Consider the following 22315-nt stretch of genomic DNA (forward strand, 5'->3'; position numbering starts at 1 on the left):
CCTGGGGCTATGGATACTTGTGTTAACTATCAAAACCCAAGTGGCCAACTGCAGCTAGCTTGACTACAGATGTGATAAATAGCACTGAACTGTAGCATATTAAAGCGGCATGCTTTAACTTTGAAAAACCGCCACCATGCTGAGCACTGTGTGGTATTCCTGATGTTAGAGTGCAATTAATTGAGCCAAAATAGCTCATAAATGTGCATGTTTGACACCATGACATATCAGCCACACTGTTCCTATAATATTAAACTAATAAAACAAGTAAAAATCACATTAATTCAGTCATATAAAATCATGCCTACTTGCTTATGAAGAAGTGATATTATAGACAGCAACTCCAGATTTAGGGGTATGATTAAGATTTATTTCCTTTTGAAAATATACCCATAAATTTGTCATATGAAAACAATTATACAACCTTGAACATTTTATCACAACAGGATCACACAAGTTAACACCCACATCCCTGCATTACAAAGAATTGCCCTTAATTGAGTCACTTTTTTTTTTGTTTTCTCGAAACATTTAGAACAATTTCAACAACAACGGAAACCCCCCCTTAAACAGTACAAGATCCACTACAACTTTAAAATTTCCATCTATTAAATACCCAGGACCTTTCGGTACCCCCTGGGAAGCATCCCGACACGCTAGCTTGAAGTGATGCGCTCAAAAAAAATGCGAGAGGAAGGGGAATTCAACCCATAAATCTGCGAAGCTCAACTGTGTCTTGTCCCAAAGAGGGCACTGGCCAGTAAATCTTTGCCATTGTGTCTAGCTTTTATATCATATCAGGGGATTTGTCTGGCAGAAAAATCTCCAATGATTTATTATGTTATAAAATGGGTTTAACATGCCATTTCTATGGCTAGAAGCCTTTCCAGAGCAATAACAGAATTGTCCACTGCTGTTTGTCAGGAAAAGCGTTTTGTTTTGCTGGGAAGTGAGCTCCAAGGGAAAGACAAAGCTCTGGCCTCACATTAGAACTACATTTCTGTAAGTTTAGAAAAAACTATCCAGTGTTGAAGTCATTCCAAGGAGGACAATGACCCCTTTTCATAATGTAGCTATGCAGCATCTCTTTTGAATATATTAATTGTCATTTTGCATACAAACATATATAATCCTCTGTTTTACTCAACAGTGGCGTTGGTGTCGTTACGATGACCGAACGAGAAGAAAAAGGCCTGGAAAAATGCTTTGGACCCCATCATTCGCTTTAATTGTTCCACCCGACAAGAAAGGCAATGCGTGCACATGCACAAAGAAACACACGAATGCAACATGCGCACACAGATGCACGCGCACACACAAGCACGCACGCACACATGAACACAACGCGCACCTTTCACACTGCAGCTAAGATGGGTATTAGACAATTTAGTCCTGACATGTTGCAGCGATGATAGCTCTACTGCCACGCAACGACGTCCCCTGTCACTCCCGGCGGCTCCCTCCTTCACCTTGATGTCACGGTGAGTCGACAACATCATTACTCATCACATCACCACTGAATCACATGCCTAGTGCAACACTATATCACTCCCATATTGATATGTTGGTTATAGTATTATATTCAGTGTACTGTATGAGAACATTATTTCATATAAACACGTCCACGGTTTCATATATCACTTTTATGGTCACATGTCCACAACGTCACCGTCATATCGACACCCACTATAAATGTACATGACTTTCATTTGTCACAAATCCACTGTGTCATAGAAAAAACTCTTTTTTCCCCCCCCTAACTGATATGTGTGCACTGTGCCGTTAACACCGTTATGGTGTGTGTCAGTCTGCGTTCTTTTCAGATCATTTTCATGTTGACCCTTCGTGGGCCACTTGTTTCCGTCGCCTCTGCTGAAGCCCCGTTGGATTTGCGAGGGACGTACTCCATATCGAAGTTGCTCTTATGGCGTCCTTTCCCTCGGCTCCAGGCAAACAGAAACAAGAAGCAGAAGATGACCACACCTAGGAAGGACAGGCAGCCCATGGCTGTAGATATAATGATAGTCTTAATGTCTAATGTGTCTGTCATGTTGTACAGTGCAGTCCCATTCCCCGATGTGCTGTTGGAGTCTGTCAGATTATTTGTGCTCCTGTTGCTATAGTGAGATCTATCCCCAATGCTCAGACTCTTCACAGCTAAAGAGGCTGAAAGGCTAGCATTGCCAGCGGGGTTACTGGCAATACACCTATACACCCCGTGGTCATGCAGCTCTGCTGTCTTGATCTCAAGGGTACCATCTGGTCGGACCTCCACCCTACCGCGGCTTTTGGCTGTGATATAGCGTCTGTGAGGTGTAATCCAGACCACAGACGGCTGTGGCGCTCCCTCTGCCATGCAGCTCAGACGGGCAGGCTGGCCTTCGTCAGCCATCAGCAGCTGTGTGGTGTTGGGTCCAATCCGTGGCTTGGTGCAGGTCATGTACTTGGACACCAGAGGCTCCTTGAGGTCCTGGAGAGTTTGCCCAATGAGGTTCTGAGGTGCACTGCACTTAGGCTGGACATCCAAAATCTGCAGAGAAGGGGGCTTGTGGCTGTTGAGCAGCCAAAGCAATCTGCAGTCGCACACTAACGGGTTTCCACCCAAACAAAGCCTCTTCAAGCTGTCTAGAGAGGCGAACACTCCCTTCTCCAGAGAGTCCAGTCGGTTCTCTGACACATCCAGTAGTTGTAAAGATTTGAGGCCCGCAAAAGCAAAGGGCTCTATAGAAACCAGCTGAGCCCCTTGGAGGCGGAGCTCCAGCAAGTGTGGGAGTTGGCCCAGATCTCCCTGGTGGATGTGCTGGATGCGGCAGTAGGACAGGTTGAGATGCGTGAGGTAGGGTAGGTTGTGCAGTGCTGTGCCTGGGAAGGCAGTCAGGTTAGTGTTGGTTATGAACAATGTTGTGAGGTTGAGGCCATGCAGCGAGAGGGGAGGCAGCGTGTCCAGCCAGGGCCAGAAATCAATCTCTAAATGGCGGAGACGAGATAACCTCTTAAAAGAGAAAGGCTTAAGGAAACTAATGCTCAGGTAGCGCATGCGCAGCTCGACCAGGCTGTGCAGATGTGCCAGAGCGTCACTAGGTACGACCGTCAAATTGGAACGTTCCAGTGTCAGGCTTCGAAGTCCGAGTAATCCAGTAAAGGCCCGCTGAGAGATGAAAACCAGCTCGTTATCGCCCACCTCCAGTGATGTCAACCTACGCAGATCTTGAAAGGCATGATCCAGAAGAACCACCAGTCTGTTGTGGCTGAGATCAAGGCGGGTGAGGTTGGTCAGGCCCGACAGAACGCCGACAGGAACCAGTTGGAGAAGGTTACTGCGGAAGTTGAGCGAGCGGAGAGCAAGCTGAGAACGAAACGAACCAGGCTCGACCGCACTGATGAGGTTGTCGCTGAGATCCAGGTCTTCTAGTTGCTGGAATGAAGAGAAGTTGTCCGGCGTGATGACGCGCAGCTTGTTCTTACTGAGGTCTAGGACACGTGTCTCAATGGGGATGCCTTCGGGGATGGTGAGGAGGCGCTTGCGGTGGCAACTGACCGATTTGCTTGGAGCAGAGCAATCACATCGGGCGGGGCAGCTCAGAACCGAGCTGGCCAGGAGAAGCAGCAAGGCCCCGCCCAGAAAGAGGTGGCAGTGGTGCGGCGCTGGGTGTCGCATGTCTCTTTTACCCACGATGCCCTCTTTCATGGCACAGCTTCTTGTGCATACAGAGCACCATCACGAACAAGCTCTGCAAGACATGAACAAGAAATGTGTTAAATTACACTTACGCTCAGGCTGCACCCCCTCCTCCGCCTTCGTGCATTTTTCAACCTTTTACAACCTTTTACACTTTGTCTACTTAAGCTGCCAACTCTGTTCTCCTTTAATGAACTGTCCCTTTTCCTGGCGAGGTGGATATGAGGGAATTAAACTCCCAGCAGGGCGAGACACAGCAAGAAATAGAAATATCAGCCGCAGAAAAAATGTGAACGTTCATCACTGTGTTAGCACAAAAGGTTGCAGGCTAACTGGAGATGTTTTACGAGGATGGAAGATGTTTCAGCCCGATGGCGAGAAATGCCCCTCGTTAGAGTCCACTGAGGCTGAATGCCCATGTGGATTTGTTGTTGCTGGATGTGTGTGAGTATTGGTTTTGTAGCGTGTCTGAGGGGGTGGGTTAGGAAGTGGAACATGTGGCAGGAGCTCAAACTAAAATCCAGACTAAACAGAAAATGAAAGGACAGCGTGTGTTTGCTGCTATAATTAAATCTACAGAGTTTTGCCAGCACATGTAACCCCAACACAATGAATGGAAGTATTTATTTAGCGATTGGCATATTGAGTCAACTCACTTATTGTTAAATATTGCACATTGTGTTTCTATAATTTTCACTAAGATGTTGTGACAAATGGCAGTTCCACATGCTTTCTCTTCTTTTCTGTGCTCATCATTTTTTCGTTATGGTGCATGCATTTGTATTGCACTTTGCACTGCTTAAATAACCCAGCAATACTTATTGTATTTTGAAAAATACATTTTAATTTTTGCAGCGCAGTAGACTAAAACCTCTGCAGCCACTGTGCATGTTTCGCCGTGCACGTGATTTATTCTCAGCTCGTGATTATACAAAAGGTGTTTACCGTGGCCACATTTGCTGCTTTGCGTAACAGTACATGCAACTGTTTCCAGTTAAATCATTTTGAGTTCATTCAAACCAAATTCTTTCCATTATGTTTAAGGAGACAAATGCAAAAGTGGCCACTTGCATAAGTTTTTTTTTCCACATGGGTGAGGTGATTACACACTAATCATTTTCAGAGGCTGCTTTAGTGAATTTCAATATGCATTTTTATTCATTTGCCCTGCGAATAATTTCCATTCCTGCAAAGGCAGGGCTGGAAAGGAAGCATAGATAACGGCAGGGTAATGAGGAGACGGATGCAGAGTTCAACAGTAAAATGTTATCTCTAAGAGCCGAATCTCTCCATGGCTCGGAAAGACACAGACTTTGACAGAAAAAACCACCAGTGAGCAGCCACAGGTTGTTGAATTGACAGATGGCTATGTAGACAGAGAGGCTGACCATAATTGCCTCATTACCAGTAGTATTTGCATTCTGCTCATGGCTATCTTTGCCAATTAGGTGTGCAAAACGTAAGGCACATCTGTGAGTGGTGGAAATTTGAATGCTCTGTGATAAAGGCGAAGAAAAATGGGAGAAATATGAAAGGCGCCTTTAGAAAAGCTTTTCGACTGCTCGCGGAGCTCGCAAAGCAAAAATCCTGCCAAGGTAAGCAGATGATGAGCACACAGACAGACACGTACCTTACTTTGATAGTGAAGTGAGTGACGTTCAGAAAATAGCTGAGATGAGGCAGAAGGAGCCATGCACGCTCACTCATCCTCTTTCTTACAGCACTCACCCCACCGCTCAGCTCATCAGCCGCACCGCTCGCATCTCCATATCTCTGCCTTTCTTTCCCCTTTTCTTTCTATCGCTGTTTTATCTCCGTATCCTCCTGTTCACACATCTTCCACCTAACTCCTTTTCTCTCCGCGCTCCTGCCTGGCAAAAGCCCCAGTCCGTTCATCAGTCCCTGCAGGCTGGGTTTTTATCGATCGCGGCGCAGACACATCAGATGCCAGGAATGTAGCCTTTAACAAAGAGCAGGCCGTTGCCACAGCAACTACAAACCCTTACTCCCATCCGCTCTGTGTTGTCTGCCAATCAAATTAATGAAAAAAGGAAGGGATAGAGTAAGGGCGGGGGGTGATGTTTTTCCATATTCATTTAGTTTTCATATTGAGACAACAAACTATTTGAATGTATGGGTAGAAATTGAGGTTGGCTGGTGGAGCCAAGCTCACTTTAAGGTGTTTCCAAGCCGTCATTCTGAGCGCCTATTTGTCGGCCTGTCTTGTTGCCCATCCATCTGGTGCTCTGGTAACTATCTATGTCTCTCTACCTTATTATCCTTCCACATGCCTGCTTCTTTCGTTGTGTATTTATCAGTCTGCCCTCACCCGCCAGCGTCTCTTCCTCCCTGCTTCTCTGTTTAATAATTACAGTCCACTTGTCTTTTGCTGCAGTGGGGAACTGGCCTGCTGATGTGCTGATGAGTCGTGTGTCAGGCGGTCCTGCCACGGCTCTGCTCTGAGAGTTAGCCTACAAATGGAAACGGCACCATCTCGTCAGTTATTAAAGCTTTTATCAGGAGTAAACTGGCTGCTGTTTTACGCTTTAATTTCTCCACAGTTAGAAAAGGTTTTAAAAAATGAAGCAGAGGAAAATTTTATGCATTTTAAAGCAGAAATTGTGGAAAAAACTGTACAGTTACTATATTGCTTCATGAATCAAAATCTGTCCAGGTTCCCATGCACTGGTGCAATAAAGGTGATTCCCACAAGACTCCAAATCATGTCCTTGGATTAAAATACTATTTCACCATTTGCGCAAGCGCATAACCTTGAAAACTGATGTAGCTTTGATTCTTCTAAAGACCAGCAGTCTGTTTGATGTCCCCACACATACCCAACACCACTCTGCTGCTCGCCGTTATAGTTTATCTCCACAGAATAGCTGAACGGATAACTGATCACACTTTCTAATAACCATCATTGCAAAATGGTAAATAGTAGTAAACAAAAGTTAAATTAAACTTTCATCATTTTTAACTTGGTTAAAAGTTGTTTTTTAAACCAACCATAAACTTTGTTTGGCTATTGAAAAAGTTGTGACTGATGTTTAAAAGTATGTGTGAGTAGATGGGGGTAGTGATGGTTCCTCTCTTAGCTCAGGGCACTCTCACAAAAGAGTTTCACATCCTGGTAAACAAACGTTTAAAAAAAATCACGGGACTGTGGTCATTATCAGTCTCACTCATTATTCATTGTTTGGTTATGTCTGGCTAAGTGTGTGAATCTCTGAAGTGCCTGCAGATGGATGAGGATGTACTTAGTGATCAGAAAATACTTTGATAAAATGTGGAAGTCTTTAAATACAAAAACCATTTAGTGATCTATTGACCATTGCATTAAAAATTCATACTCTGAAACATTGCCAATATACACACACCGACTTCTGTGTTACATATAGCATATATTCAGCTGCTTGTGAATGCAATTATCCAATCAGTCAACTGCATGGCAGCAAGAAAGCAACAGTAACTCAAATAACCATGTTACAACCAAGATTTGCAGAAGAGCATCTGTGAACACACAACATGTCCAACCTTGACGCAGATGGGCCACTGTAGCGGAAGACCACACTGGAAGCTGGAAACTCAGACTACAATTTATATGAGGTTATTAAAACAGGACAACACAAAACTTAAAAAGTGTGTCCTGGTCTGCCGAGTTTGGATTTTTACTGCAACATTTGAATGGGAGGGTCAGAATTTGGCATAAATGGCATGAAAGTGGATCCAGCTGCCCCGTATCAAAGGTTCAAGCTGGGATTTTTTTCTTGGCACATTTTCGGCCACTTAGTACCAAATAAGTCTCATTTAACAGCAGAGCCTCCCTGAATATTTTTGCTAACTATGTGCATCCCACAGACCTCAGTGTACCAGTCCTTCCAGCAGGATAATGCGGCTAACAGATCTGCAGCAACTGTGCGGTACTACCACGTCAATGGGGACCAAAATCTGTCATGTTTCCAGCACCTTGTTCATGAATCTGTGTCGCAAAGAATTAAGGAAGCTCTGACGACTGTATGGGGTCCAAACTGCTCCTAGCAAGCTGTAACTAATGAAGTGGTCTGTGAGCGTATAGTCCCTACTGCGTACACAAACACAAGAAAACAAATTACCAGTGGATTTGTTTCTTATCACCTTTGACACTGTAACTGTTTTTAAGTGAAACTGCAAGAGAGCATTCACTGGTTAATTGCATTATCCTCCTCCAGATCACATTCGAAGCCCTCTATGTCACGGAAGCTTCTTCTATCAGAGTTACTCCACAGCCACTCAGATCACCACACCAATTTCTAGTGGGACTTCTGCAGACTTCTAAAAACATCGATGGTTTTTTTAGACATATTGTAAAATGCTAAATTAAATTTGCTTACTTACTTACCCAAGACACACAAATCTTAGAAAAATACAGCAAATCCTGTAACTGTACCCCACATCTTTTTAACATTGTGGCATAATTAAACAAAAATAAGCGAGGCCTTTGCTGAAACAATGGTGTTTTCTGCAGCAACAACTTTGTTCTATACTGAGTAGCACCTGGTGCGAATTAACCAGAGATTAACTAGCTTGTTGTGACGAAGGCTCTGTGTTCCCAGCAAAAAGCTTTTCAGACTTCCAGGCGATGACAGGTGGCGGAGGGAGTGAAAAGCAGATGGGAAAGAAAGCCCATTTCCAACATGTTAAAGAGTCAGAGGAATAAAAGAAGAAACGAAAAAATACAAACAAGACTGAAAGGAACACATTTGTACTGGGTTGCCAGTTATTAAACATCTAACAGCACATTTAAAAACATGAGCTCATGACCTTTTAAAACAGCATCAATATGTTTATATTAACAGTGAAGAATATTTATGTATACTATAAAACAGGTCTTTAGTAGAGCCCACAGATGATTATTACTTCTTCCCATTGCCCCTGAGCCGGTGTCTCAGGGAGGAGGGAAGGAAAGATAATGGTCGTGTCCAAATTCATGGGCTGCATCCTCCTGAGGACCCGGCCTTCGCGGTCTACGTGGGTCGGGTCCTCAGAAGGTCGGGTAGGCCGGAAGTAAACGGCTGTGAAATTGGACGGTCTAGCCTTCTGATTAGCGTCACCGCTGTCTGGTGGAGTTTAATAAACTCGGCCGTCTGCTCCTTGCTATCTAAAATATAACAGGACACTGGCGTAAATTCTCAACCGTCTCACACTTCTGTTTAATCAGTTTTCTGTTTGACGTTTAGTCAGCTGTGTAAAAACCAAGGAGGAACCCACCCGAGGGATTAATAAAGTTTTATTTTATCTAATCTAGTAACTTTAATCTCAGCCAAACCGATTTACTCACGAACAAACAAAACACTGAAAAAAGCCCAACAATAACATTTTTAGGTTGTCTAAGTGACTTATATATTACGTTTAACCCGAGCAGCGAAAGTCCGCGGTGATCTGAAAATGATGTGTGCCGTTCTCGGCCGCATCAGTAACCCTCGAGCTCCCAGCTAGCTGTCGAGCTGGTGGGTAGCGGACGTCTCCGAAAACATCGAAGCACTTTTGCAAATATGCGATATCTTGATAAACCGAGCAGATATTTGAAGTTTACACAGCTACTTTCTCGCCTGAAAATATGTTAAAAGTTTATTTTGTGACCCAGAAAGATTAGTATGAGTAATTTTAAAACTTAGTAGCGGCCGCCATTGTTGGAAACTGGAGTTTGGCTGGGCCGTGCTATGAATTCTGGGATATGGTAGGCCACGAAGGACACACCCGACCCATCCTTCAAATTCAGGGAAAAGGAGGACGCATTTGTCGGCTGCATTCGGAGGAGTCTACGAATTTGGACAGCCTTCGGCGCGTCGCTGTGACGTAATCGGTCTACAAATGAGGCCTCAGGAGGATGCAGCCCATGAATTTGGACACGACCATTGATACTGATGCAAAAGGTGATCATGTTTAGAATTTGCAGGTGTTGAAGTGTTGAAATTTGTGGCTGGAGGCATCATTCAAAAGAGCAGTAGCCTGCTAACAACAGTGTAAACTGGACACGACGGTTGTTTAACTACGCAGGTGGATTTATACGGCCAATACTGCTGAATAAAAGTTCAGTGTTTCATTATCTTTGTTAAATCTTTTATAAGCAATTAAAAAAAAACACCCAGCTTGTGTGAAAAGTTTTTCTTGTTCCTTTATGGACTTAATAAACACACACACACACACACACGGAAGAATTTAGCCAGGTTACTGAAGAGTCAGATATATCAATCTGGATTTGTGCAGACCAATACATAGAATGAACTGTTGGTATTTAATTTTTATTGGCTGGATAAATATGTTAGTGGATTTGGTGCATTAACTCTAAACTCTGCATTTTCCCAAATACAGCCAGTTACAACTTGGTCCCGATAGATAAGAAACACTATGGAGAAAAACTGGAGAGATTGGGTCTCTTGGCTGACTTGGGTGAGCTTGAGGAGGAGGTGCTCGAGGACAGGGCGGTCTGGGTGTGTCTGCGTTCACTGCTGTGTCTGTGATCTGAACTCAGGTAATGGTTAGATGGATGGATGGAGGTGCAAAGTGAACTTTAAGCTCGCCACAGTGAAGAGTGCAGGATGTGATAGACAAATGTAACACCGAGCCTGCGTTTTTTTAGAAGGAAAAGAGAAAAAGGAGTATTTTCCAACTCATAACTTTTAAGTAGGGGTGCAACCATACACAAAATTCACGGTTCGGTTCGATACTTTGGTGTCACGGTTCGATATTTTTTCGATACACAAAAAATGTTCATGCCTTTTTAATTTGTTATTTATTAAAATTATAAATATATATTTTAACTCAAACGTAGAGTTTTTAAATTTAACGTTGCTGAAACAACAAAGTAATAAAAAAATAAATCTCTCTGATCGAGAAATCCCTCATCTTTGGAAAAGAGAGTTTATTACAGAGAAATGGCTCTTTCCAAAATAAAAGCTATACTATACGCTTCTTCTGGGCTATATTCTCAGCAACATATTAAACATATCAGGTCCCCATAAGGAGAATCATGTGCTAACGGCTGTCTAAATGACTCGGATAAAGTTTGTAGCATGCGTGCTTGTTGTTTTTGTCTGCTTCCACTTGTCTTTGCACTAGGATGATGTCGGAGTAAATGTGCAGTCATATTCGTTGTGTTCCCACTAGTGCTATCAGCGTTAATCTGAAATGACGTTAACGCCACAACACGGCAAATCTCCGTTAACGAGCTACCGCAGATCGCCCGTGCATGGGGCTGGACGGCCAACACGTTAACGAGCTAACTGCGCTAACGCACTAGTTCCCACCAATGTAATTGAGCATTGCTGGCACATCCAACATACTGTTTTACTTTTGTCCATGACATGCTTACCTTCAGGGTCATACGTCACATGAAAACCAAAATAGTTCCAAACGCCAGATCTGAATGAGGGTGGGGGAGGTTCAATTTGCCATGTTGCAATGATAGCTTAACTTCTGTCTGCTAGCTTGCACTGCGCTCAGTGAATCTGCGTTCGATTACTCCGCCTAGGCTGCACTGTCGAGCACAGATCCACTGAGCGCTCGTCACAGACAGCATCGTCAGAAGGAAAGTTGATAAAATAAATTAAAAATGTTGTATTGTTCGATACATAAGCGTACCTAACCGAAAGCACTGTATCGAACGGTTCAATATCGATACGAGTATTGTTGCACCCCTACTTTTAAGCTACACTAACTTAATACTATGGACGAATTGAACGGAAAATGAAAGAAAGCATCGCTTTAAAGTACACGCAGATGTTAATCTGAATATTTAAACTGTGAAAACATTTAATGAAAATTCAGCAACTCAAAAAATTCTACCATTAGGAAATTTTGAAATCCAATAATCCTGATGGAAAACAACAGCAACAAATTCCTAATTATACATTTGAGAGTAAAAAGTAGTCTTATAACAATGAGTCACCAAACATGATGACACAGGACTTATTCTACGAATGCTCAGCTGTAACTGTGCTAAATGTGATTTATTTTAAAGAGAAAAAATAAACAATGGAACGTTCATTTGACTCACAGCTGTACCTGACCGCCTCCTCACTGAATGGGCTACTGGTTACTTTTAATAAGAGAGACAGCCACATCACGGTGCAGAAGCCTCCAGCATGTAAAGGGTTAAAGGGATGATTATTATCCTCTGTTAAAATCATAATGAGACCAGAACTATAATATGAAAGCATTTACCAAGTAATCTGCACATCACTGACATATGACTCAACACTGCGAGTGGCCTATTTAAATCTGTGGCTCTGACAAGCCTGACCCAGGCTGACATACAGTGGCACACATACAGTACCATAGATGCAGCTTCTCACTTTGAGCTTTACAATATTTTTTAGAAAGAGTTGGAGCCAACTCTGTCAAGTTCAAGATGCAAAATATACAAAAGCCCATAGAATTCTGGGTAAATTGTAATAGTAAGGCGGGTCATTGAGAAGGGCAGCCTACAGGGTTGAACGTTTTGGGATTTGGTTCTGAATTGGATTAGAGTCACAGTGAAACTGTAGAAAATCTGACAGCCGAAAAGGAGCTGTAGGGTGATGCATGAGTCACTGTGAGACGGAGAGAGAAAGAAAGAAGAGGGTAAAAGAGAGAGAGAGAGAGGGGAGAAGAACATAAAGCAGAAATGCATGAAGAAGTGAAGGAGAGTCACGCATACAAGATTAGATAAAAACCCATGTTTTCCTGAGCTGACCGTGACTTCTAATGTACTTTTTACTGCGTGAAGCTGGAGAAACTGATTGCAGCTCTTCCAGCAGATCTCAGTAATACTCAGGCAATGTTCAGCGCACGTGTTGATTTTAATCTGTGGGCTCATCTGTCAAGATGAGCACCATTAAATCCCTGTTCATTATCGCACCACTTACCAAATCTGCGGCCTTTGACAGGAGCAGAGCAAACGCAATTTACACTGGGAGGGACTTAATTGGACCGTAAAAAAACCTTTATTTTATACAATATCTGTGGCCGCATCTGTGGATTAATAATGCATTTTATTGACACAGCGTGTCCATCACGTTTCTTTTTGCCCTCAGGTGTGCAATAAATCAATGCGTTGTGCTGCAGTTTTGTGAAAAGCACCATTTGCAGGACTGCAACTTTGAGGTAATGATGTTTGCACAGTTAAGCCAATATGTGTGGCTAGAGGTAGCTATATAACATTAAAGGCATGTGTTGTCTTTGTGGTTACGGTGCATAATAATCTTCACTATAAATCCTCTCCTCCTCCCACAGGCTCGCAAACGTGAGTCTGTTGTTGAATTCATTTACATGGCTGCAATTATTTTGCAGCCAGCTCCTTGGAAATAAGCCATTATCATTTTCTTCCCACTACAACCCCTGCAAAGGACTTTAATGCAGATTTTACTCTTGCTTTTGCATTATAAAAAGCTTGCATTTCTTTCAAGTTTTCATTTGTCACTTTAGATCACCAGAGTCGTAAAAACGGTGCGCTTCTATTCATCCTTTTGCTTTCTCGCTTAAATAATAAAATGTTCTGCTTTGCTCATTTCCAGATGTATGAGTGGCATGAATAATGGAATTATTTCACATGGGAGAGTTCACATGTAGGCGATTATTATCGGCGGGAACATACTCTGCATGATAATTGACCCGAGAGGACATGTCATTGAACCAGTCATCGTTTTTGTGCATATCTGATGCACAAACAAATGTGCGTGCAAACGCTAATGATGATTCAACAAGCAACTATGCTGTGACACGGTGAATTAACAAAATATTAGGACTGCATATTCTACTAATGCCATTAGACAAAGAAAGAAACAGGGGAGCTAGAGGACAGCTGAGATTTAGCAAAAGCAGCAGAAAGGCATTGCTGATGCTTTCTGCCTTGGGTGCAGCCGGAGCTCGATTTAATGATAATTCGCTGTGTATTCGCCACAAATACTAACAAGCCAAATGCATTTTCTATTCTGGGAATTGTGTCACTCTGCACACCCACTGACCACCCTGCAGAGTGCAAAATGTCAGCAGAGCTTTCAGGGTGCTGTTAGGATTCGGAAGTTGAACTGTGTTCTTCTCGGCTAATTAGAGCCTGTGCCTCCAAACTCTGCCAATTAAACAGCTTCTTTCTGCACCAGTGGCCACGTTTCCCTCTGAAGCTGTGGCTTGTTGAGCCATCACCAGCGTATCCTGTCTTCTACCATGTGGCTTGTTGTGCGTCTGCTGTGCTGCAGGCTCACGAGGGATGTTGCTTTACCCCACAGTCTCTGGATTTAGAACAGTCCAGTTAATACTTAGTGAGTGTTTGCTCATACTGATAGACAGAGGGAGGGAGTGTGCAGTGCCTTTGCACAACAGCTTTTAGAAGTGCGACTAAATGCAAACAGCAATGTGGTGTAACACAGCGTCCATGCTGTGGACATGAATAATGCGAGCATTGTGTTCCTCCACCGGCTGACGTGCCATCTATGACACACAAAAACCCTGTTTGTAAAATGTTAGTCAAAACTGAATTCTCAAACGTGCACCACTAACTCGATCAAGGAAAATGGTAAATGGTAAATGGACTGGTTCTTATATAGCGCTTTTCTACTCTTTCTGAGCACTCAAAGCGCTGTACACAACTTGTACATTCACCCATTCACACAAGCACATTTTTCTAAGTGCTTTCTAAGTAACATTCACACACACATTCATACTCCGATGGATGCATCGGAGAGCAATTTGGGGTTAGTATCTTGCCCAAGGATATTTGGCATACAGACTGGGGAAGCCAGGGATCGAACCACCAACCTTCCGATCAGTAGATGACCTGCTCTACCACCTGAGCTACAGCCACCCCTTAGATCAAGGAAAATAAGGATGATAGATAAAACAAATTGAAGTTACAATACAATACAATATAATTAAAACAAGTTAGTATTAGCCAGCTTTTATAGGCTTGAATGAACTACATCGGTTTAGGGCGATCTAAAGAAGATTTTGTATGTGGAACTCCACTGTTTTATACTTATTCTACTGTATTTTTAGTTTTCAGTTCATAAGAATAAATCCAGAATGCCACAATTAGCTCATCTGGCTCACAGTTCATCACAATTCACCAGTAAAACGACAAATGTGACCTCAGCCTTGAGCGCAATTTGGGCGAAGACCAATTACACGATCGTTACGTGCAAATTTGATTAAATTCTGACAAATACTGAAGGAAGAGCTGTGGTTTTTATAAACTGTGGATGGACAACGGATTCCCATACTGCTTCTTTATATAATATTCTTTGGATGACATATCATAGAGCACAGCAACTTTCAGATATGTTTCATCTTGAAAATATATCAAATTTACGTTTCAGTCTAATCCCTGGAAAGTCACTTTTATGTAAAAGTGTATGTAGCATTGTATGAATGTTGCTTTTGTCTTATTAAGATCATTTAAGAGTCCTTTTGATTTTCAGTATTCACATGAAATAATTAAATTCAGTGATTTAGTCGCCATCGTCCTCTCTATTTTACTATTTTTTGGCATTATGGTAAAAAAAAAAAGGAAATAAGGAAAAGGTTTGTGCTACCTATTCATCATGAAAGACAGACAATGTTAGCAACTATCCCATAAAGCCTAGTCATAAAGGTCCAAAGGCTTTTTGCAGTATTTTTGCTGTATGTTTAAAAGCTTTCGCTGTCATTGGTTATATATAAAGGAGATGCATGTAGTGACCTCACCTATTGCTAATTAAAATCCACTTGTGAAGCCTGGATCTTAGCACTTTTGCTACCTTAATTTTGATATTTTGAAACCAAATGTCACAAATGAGGTTACTTGTCATTCATAAGGTAGTATTAAGGGATCTTAACTCTAAATGGGACAGTAATTTACAATTCAATTTTATTATTTTATTATTTTTCAGCTGGTTGCACTGCCCCCAAGTGGCCAATAAATTATCTCACAGATTTCTGTTATTGTTTGTTCTGGCAGAAGAATAATCTGCATGAAATAGAAATGAAATTTATGACTGAGAGGAACTGTGATCATTAGCCAAGGCTTCAGGGACACAAGCCTAGAAACAGCATCCAGCAGACATCCATCCATATGGAACGATGTATTCCCCTGCTGGTGGTCGCCAGCTAAGTGAAATTGGTCGCAAAGTTGCTGCATCAAAAACCTCCTTGCTTTGATTGCAAGTGGTTGCCAAGGGGATCGCAACTGGTCTCTAGGCCGGTCGGACTGAGGCCGAAGGCTTCCATTGCAAAATATACTTAAAAATTGATCACTAAGCAATCAGGCAGCTGCGGTTCAGGAGGTAGAGAGATCGCTACAAATGGAAATGTTGGTGTCTTCTCTAGTATGCATGTCAAAGTCTCCTTAGGCAAGATATTGAACCCCGAGTTGGACCCAATGCATCCACTGGAGTTTAGAAGAAAAGCACTTAGATGCACAAAACGATGCTTGTGTAAATGCCTAAAGAGGATCTGAAGTAGAAGAGTGCTATATAAGTAGCAGACCATTTGCATAATGTCCCAAATAATAACTTTTCAGACTCTTGTCATATCTAAGTAAAACTATAACACAACAATCTAGTATAGCAGACGTGTCTGACAGAAAGCAGCTCCATTCTGCTTTTGAAAACGGTTCATTTTCAGCCTTCTAATGTACAGTCAAACATGTCAGATACATGGAAGAGCTTTACTTGATAAATGAGCCCTTAAGCTTGCTCTTTTAAATATGAGTCATTCACAAGTAGTTTTTTCTACTGATTCTCAAAGATTTCTCTCATCTGCTAAAAGACCAAATCGTCCATTAAGGTCCTTCCTGAAATAATGAAATAGTTAAGTAGGCAATCCATTAGCTGCTTTCCAAGTGATTCAGTTTAAAATCTCCTTTTTCAAATGTGTCGCACAGACACTCAATTCTGTAACTAATAGTACTGTAACATCAATATTCATACTGGTCTGTGTGTTAGTCTCTAGCCATTTTATATTCTACCTCCGTCGCAGAAGGACAGTAATCACACTGTGAGAAGTGATTGCTTCAAATATCTCATCGCTTCATTTCAATGGCCGCTTCGGTTTCCAACAAAATAATGATCTGATTTTCCACGCGGTGTCCACCGGCATTATTGTCTCCTGCCTATCCTGGCAAGAGTTTTGTAGAGTAGTAGATTTTTCTCACCCTCTCGCTCTCTTTCCTTGTTGCTTATAAATCCGAGTGTTACTTGAAGGACACTCACCATATTAGGTTTCTGTCTAATTTTAGTCTTGGGAGGTAGAACTCATCCATTTTTCATGGTAGACGTATACCACTGCTGGTTCAAAGGGGCCTTCCTCATTCACAGAAACAAGATTTGTCTTAACATATTACACCAGAATGTTTTTGCTCTCTATTCTAATCATCTTATCTCCTGCAAACAAGTCCTGCGTAATGTGTTTCATGACTATATTACTGATAGGTTTTAGCACATTTGCAGGGAGGCTTATTGCTGCTGCGGTAGAGGTTCAGATTTTCTTCTGTTAAACTTGTGTGCAATCCCAACGACCATATTTAAAAACATATAGTTCCAGGTTTTACTCAACCAGAGAAAATCTACAATCCTACGTCAGAGAGGTGCTGCTACTTTAAAAGGTCAAGTTTTACCTTACACATATCGCTTACCTCTAAAAATAACGAGGGAAAAAGAGCCCATCGTTGTTAGATGGTCTCTTGTTGTCAACATCTTTATGTTTGCCACAAAACTCATGGGAGGCATTTGTACTGTCCTAGTAGGGGCCTGTTGCAATTATATGGTGCCCGTATCGATCCCAAGTATTGATTCAAGTCGGCCGCTGAATTTAAGATTCAACAGATGCTTCTTTGGATTTCAGAGGAAATGAGAACAATGGAAAGTTCTTTCATTTGAAAACAGCAAGGCATCTCTTTAATAAGGCATTTTTATTTACCTTAAGAAGTAAGCTGCACCTTGTCTCTGTTGTGTTCACTAAAGCTTTCAAATCTGAAGCCTGAATGCTAATGAAGCAGCCCATTTAAATTCAGCTCATCCTTCATCGTTCACTGTGGAATTGGTAAAGTGTCGGTTTATAAAAGTAATTCTTACCATGTTTCACAGTTTCAAGAATATTTGCTGAATATCTGAAAATCAAATCTTTGAAGGAAGTTGAACTATTAGCTCAGCCATCCTGTGTCTAATAATGCACACATGAATCTGCATGCACTCCCTCATAAGGCTCACTTTAAATTAAATATGCAAGATTATTTAACAGTATATGCAGCCAGGGACACCGCCAAGGTCTTCATCAAGGCCACAAGTCAGCTGATCAAGTACCGTGGGATCTTCATACAGCGATTGCAGTAATGAGGATGGTGCACAGGTTTGTTGTGGAGAAAAGAGGAGCTGTCGTTTCACTGGTCGATACACATTCCCACCTTATCTGTAGCCACGAGCTGTGGGAAGTGACGAGTAAGATCACAGATAAAAGTGGCAGGAATGAGCTTCCTCTGAAGGGTGACTGGGCTCTGCCTTACAGATAGGATGAGGTGTTTGTCAATTCAGGGCGGGTTCAGAGTGAGATGTCTCTTGGACACCTGCTAGATGACTTTTTTCAGGCATATTCCCACGGGGGAAGACCCCTGGGAAGACCCAGGACACACTGGAGATATTATGTCTCACGGCGTCTGGGGAACACCTCTGTTTCCCCCAGGTGCATGGGGAGAGGGGGGTCTGAGGGTCTCTGCTTCAGCGGCTGTAGCCATGAACCCACGGTGGATGGATGGATGGCCTTTCTGTTTCAAATCTCAAATTTTAGCCAGAAAAGATAAAACCCCCAAATCCTGAGAGGCTTTCAAAAGGCTAAGAGCTTCGTATTTATTATTTTTACACAACAGCTGAATCGATTTTCTAACATAGCTCTTAGAGAAAAAGCTAATTTGCCAAAGTCAGCATGCTCCTTTGATTTGGTCTGTCCCCACCTGCACGCACTACACTTAAAAACATTCTTATTTTTTTTTCTGTGGCTGGTCTCAAAGATTAATTCACTCACAGATTCAGTCTTTGCGAATAAAGGTCGGCAGCTGACAAAGATATAGTTGCATTAGATTGCTAAAAAAAATATGATTAACCGTTTAAAGCCGGTCTGAGCGGGTATGCTCCGTTTTACATAACTATTTAAATCCCGGTAACACTGCAACCACGTAAGCTAGCGCCATAATTTTTTTTGCATATGAAACCGGAGGAGTTGTACTTACATCTTATGCCATCAGTTTGTCCTAAGTCACAGTTTCCTTCCACATATAGCTTTGCAAAAACTGCATAAAAAGCACTTGCAGCAACAAAAACATAATATTCCAGAAACAGGCTTTGCCGATCTGATCAGCTGTTTGTAACACTTCCTTGTCCATCAGCTTGAACTATCGCATGTCCGCCATGACTTGCCCGAAACCGGAAGTGACATAATTTGCGGAAATGTAGTTTTTTTTTTTTACCATCAGGGCCTCATGAGCCTATACTGGTGTTTTTAAAAGTTATGTTTGACTTTATGACTTTCTGTGTCGTTTCTGGGATGCTTAGGACTCATATTGCACTGCTGGAAATAGTTTATTTTGATGCATATGCTGTTATTTTGCAAATTTGCATTATAATATTTATTTTCATTTTTCCTGCGGTATATAAAAATTGGTGTATTTCAAAAATAAATCTATGAAGACACTTAAAATAAATTTCCTGTGGTGGGAAACTATTTTGTGCAACTTTTTTGTATTTACAGTTTTGAGGGATAAGCCTCTTAAATTTCTCTAACTAGAAATATATGTTAAAAAAACAAAAACGATTTTCAATTTTTTGTAGTTTATTGCACTTTTTTGCAATTTACGTAATTACTATGCACTTAATGCATACGTATTATTATAATTTAGGCTATAATGGTTGTATTGATGTATATCAACTTGAAATGCTCCCAAAAATGGCTCCACAGCATGTAATAATATAATATAAGCTCTGGCCCATTTGGTTCTATGGTAAGTCTTAAAGGGTTAACTGTTGCATTTTTTTTTAAAGGGCAGGTTTTTCAGATACAAAGATGTGGGAATACTGGAAAGTTTTCCTTTCCATTAAGCACAGTCCCTCTAAGTGACTGCATACCCAATTTTCTTGAGTATATGTTAAGGAATACATCATTTCAGCTAATAGCATCTGTATTTACACTTGTTATCTGAAGCCAAAGCAAGACATTCCTGCCAGCTGTATAATTAATATGGCTTTAAAAAAAAGCCTCATTTTCATTTCACTGCCAGAGGGTTTGTGATTATAATTTGCTCTCATCCCTCTTTTTTTTTTTTGTCTTGGAACTTACACTCCCCTCCTTCCCTGGAATGTCTCCTCCACTTACAAACTATGTCAGCATGTGACCTGGTATTTTCTCTGTGTTCAGCTCCTCATATCTAGGAAGTAATTTTGCCTGTTAGCAATTATTAATAACACAAATCAGATGAAAGCCCGAATGCTGAAAAGCTAGTTTATCCGACAGATGTTTGAACTCATGCGGACGTTTAGTGCCAGCATGTTCTCACTGGCTCCGGATCAGTTTGTATTTAGGCTGTGAGTGTTAGAGAGGAACACGTCGCAGCAGCATCCTTTTCATTAACTGCTGTTTACGCGGCAAAAGGTGAAATGTGGATTTTTGGTGATCATATATTCACAGTATTTGTTGTGCTATTAGCCTAAATGTGAATCAGTTACTCTGGAAAAGCTGCTCTCGCAGGATTTTGATCCCAGCGATGCTTCAGATGATTTCTTTTCACCTGAGGAACAGGCTGTCTGTCAGGACGTTAATACGCTTCTGGCTCGGATCCAAACGACACTTAGACAAAATACACAGAGCAGCAGTAAATATTGGCTGTGTTGATATCAGTGAGTACCGGAAGCATGAACTTGCTTCCAGACCTTACGATCATTTTCCTAGAGAGCCGTTTAGTTAGCGTCATCTCTTTTTACATCAGACCCTCTGTGAGGGATTAGGCAGTCCTCACTGGCATTGAATAACATGGGAGGATTAGCACTTTTGCCTGTCACCAAATCAGTCTGACGGATTAGCAATCTCCACTGCCACTCCAGAGAATTCACTCCTGCTCTAAACGTATTCAAGTCTGTGTGACAGCCAAGGTGACATTGGAGCGAAAGGGAAAGAGTCATTTTCGTCAAACCCTCTGACAGAGTGTGGCGCTGCGCTGTGCATGGACAATTTTAGCCTTCACGAGCATTTAGTGGGAATGGGTAATTGACAGCATGGGCGTTAGCAGTCAGGTGAGCTAGCAGATCTTTGACTGAGTAAACTGGTTTCTTTTTTCCAAGTTCTCCAAACTCTGGTACCTTTTTGTGGTCATTTCATGGCAACTGCTTTTTGTAGATCACATGGTTGTGCTGGTGTCATCTGAGTATGACCTTGACCTCGGTGTGGGGTAGTTTGAGCCTGTGAAGCAGTCTAGAAAAGAGTCAGCGCCTCAAAGTCTGAGGCCGTTGTTTTCACAGTGGTGAATAAGTTTAAGTATCTAAGGATCTCTGGTTTCACGAGTGACGCAGATGTGGAGCATGAAATGGGCGGACTGAGTAATCTGAGCGTTGAACTGGACCGCTGTGGTGCAGAGAAGGCAGAGCCTGAGGACAGAGCTTTGGTTTAACCAGTTGATTTTCATTCCAACCCACACCTATGGCCACATGTTCTGAGTAATAACCAGAAGAATGAGACCAAACAGTTGAGTTTCCTTTGTAGGATGGACAGAGATGCTTGTTTGGACATTTCGTGGGGACTGGGGCAGCTGAGGTGCTTCAGGCATCCAATTAAAATGCCTCTTTGACATCTTCTTCAGGTCCTGGGAGGCAACCTGGGGCAGAGCGCGAACTTGCTGTAGATGTCATATATATCTAATCTGACCTGCAAATGTGTCAGGACCACTCAGGAGTAACTGGAAAGTGGGGTGGGGGATAACTCCGTCTGGAACTTCCTGCTCAGCCAAGAAGAAGAAAAAGCCTATATAGATGTGCATTTAAAATTTCAGAAAATAGAGACAAACACCAAACGACATCTTTTTTGCGCCAACAGTGACATCTTTTAAATTGGATTGATCCCACCAACAGAACAAAATGCAGATATTCATTTGAACTTGACACGACTGACTAATTATCTAATAATTACAGCCCTATGAGAAATCTGCATTGATTTCTCATTAATTCAGGCTCCTCAGAATTGCAGTTCTACAGTTAACGCTGGCTAGCAGTAGCACGAGAAGATTACCCGCTTTCGGTCTCTCCTTTAGGTGAAACTGTTCCTGCTGTGCACTATTTGCGTATTTTTACCACAACAGTGACAGAAGCCCGAGGCTGCCTGTGACAGAAAGAGAAGCTCTTCTCCTGTGATTTGTTTACAGCGGATCCGCAGACTTAATGTAAGAGCATCAAATTATTGTTTGTGTGAGCTCACTGGATGCTTTCACACAATATTACACCTGCCGCATAATTGGCTGCCTGCAAACATAGCTAGAGACTGGCAAATGTGAACTCCTTGGGGAATGGAGCAGGTTTGGGCCACATAAATGTTCGCCAGCACACATTCACATGCATGAATATTCCAAAAACACTGCACAAAGTCTCATATCCACTTGAAAGACTTGTTACT

General features: G+C 42.1%; 1 protein-coding gene across 4 annotated transcripts in view; it reads right to left on the reverse strand.

Annotated features, from left to right (window-relative positions):
* Positions 1-358: 358 nt before the first annotated feature.
* lingo2b (leucine rich repeat and Ig domain containing 2b) overlaps positions 359-22315 on the reverse strand; it is a 42691-nt gene continuing 20734 nt past the window's right edge. Inside the window, exons 1-2 of one of the 4 annotated variants that reach the window (XM_006799340.2) lie at positions 5408-5603; positions 359-3731 (exon numbers count right to left, since the gene is read on the reverse strand). In XM_006799340.2, coding sequence (XP_006799403.2) covers positions 1820-3688 — 1869 coding nt within the window. In that variant the 5' untranslated portion in view covers positions 3689-3731; positions 5408-5603 and the 3' untranslated portion in view covers positions 359-1819. Of the gene's footprint in view, positions 3732-5309; positions 5340-5407; positions 5604-22315 lie in introns of those variants that run through there. The other 3 variants (XM_006799339.2, XM_006799341.3, XM_006799338.2) reach the window with 3 other exon arrangements.

The sequence above is a fragment of the Neolamprologus brichardi genome, chromosome 19 (genome assembly GCF_056152115.1).
Source record: "Neolamprologus brichardi isolate AB-2024 chromosome 19, ASM5615211v1, whole genome shotgun sequence".
In the NCBI taxonomy this organism is placed as follows: Eukaryota; Metazoa; Chordata; class Actinopteri; order Cichliformes; family Cichlidae; genus Neolamprologus; species Neolamprologus brichardi.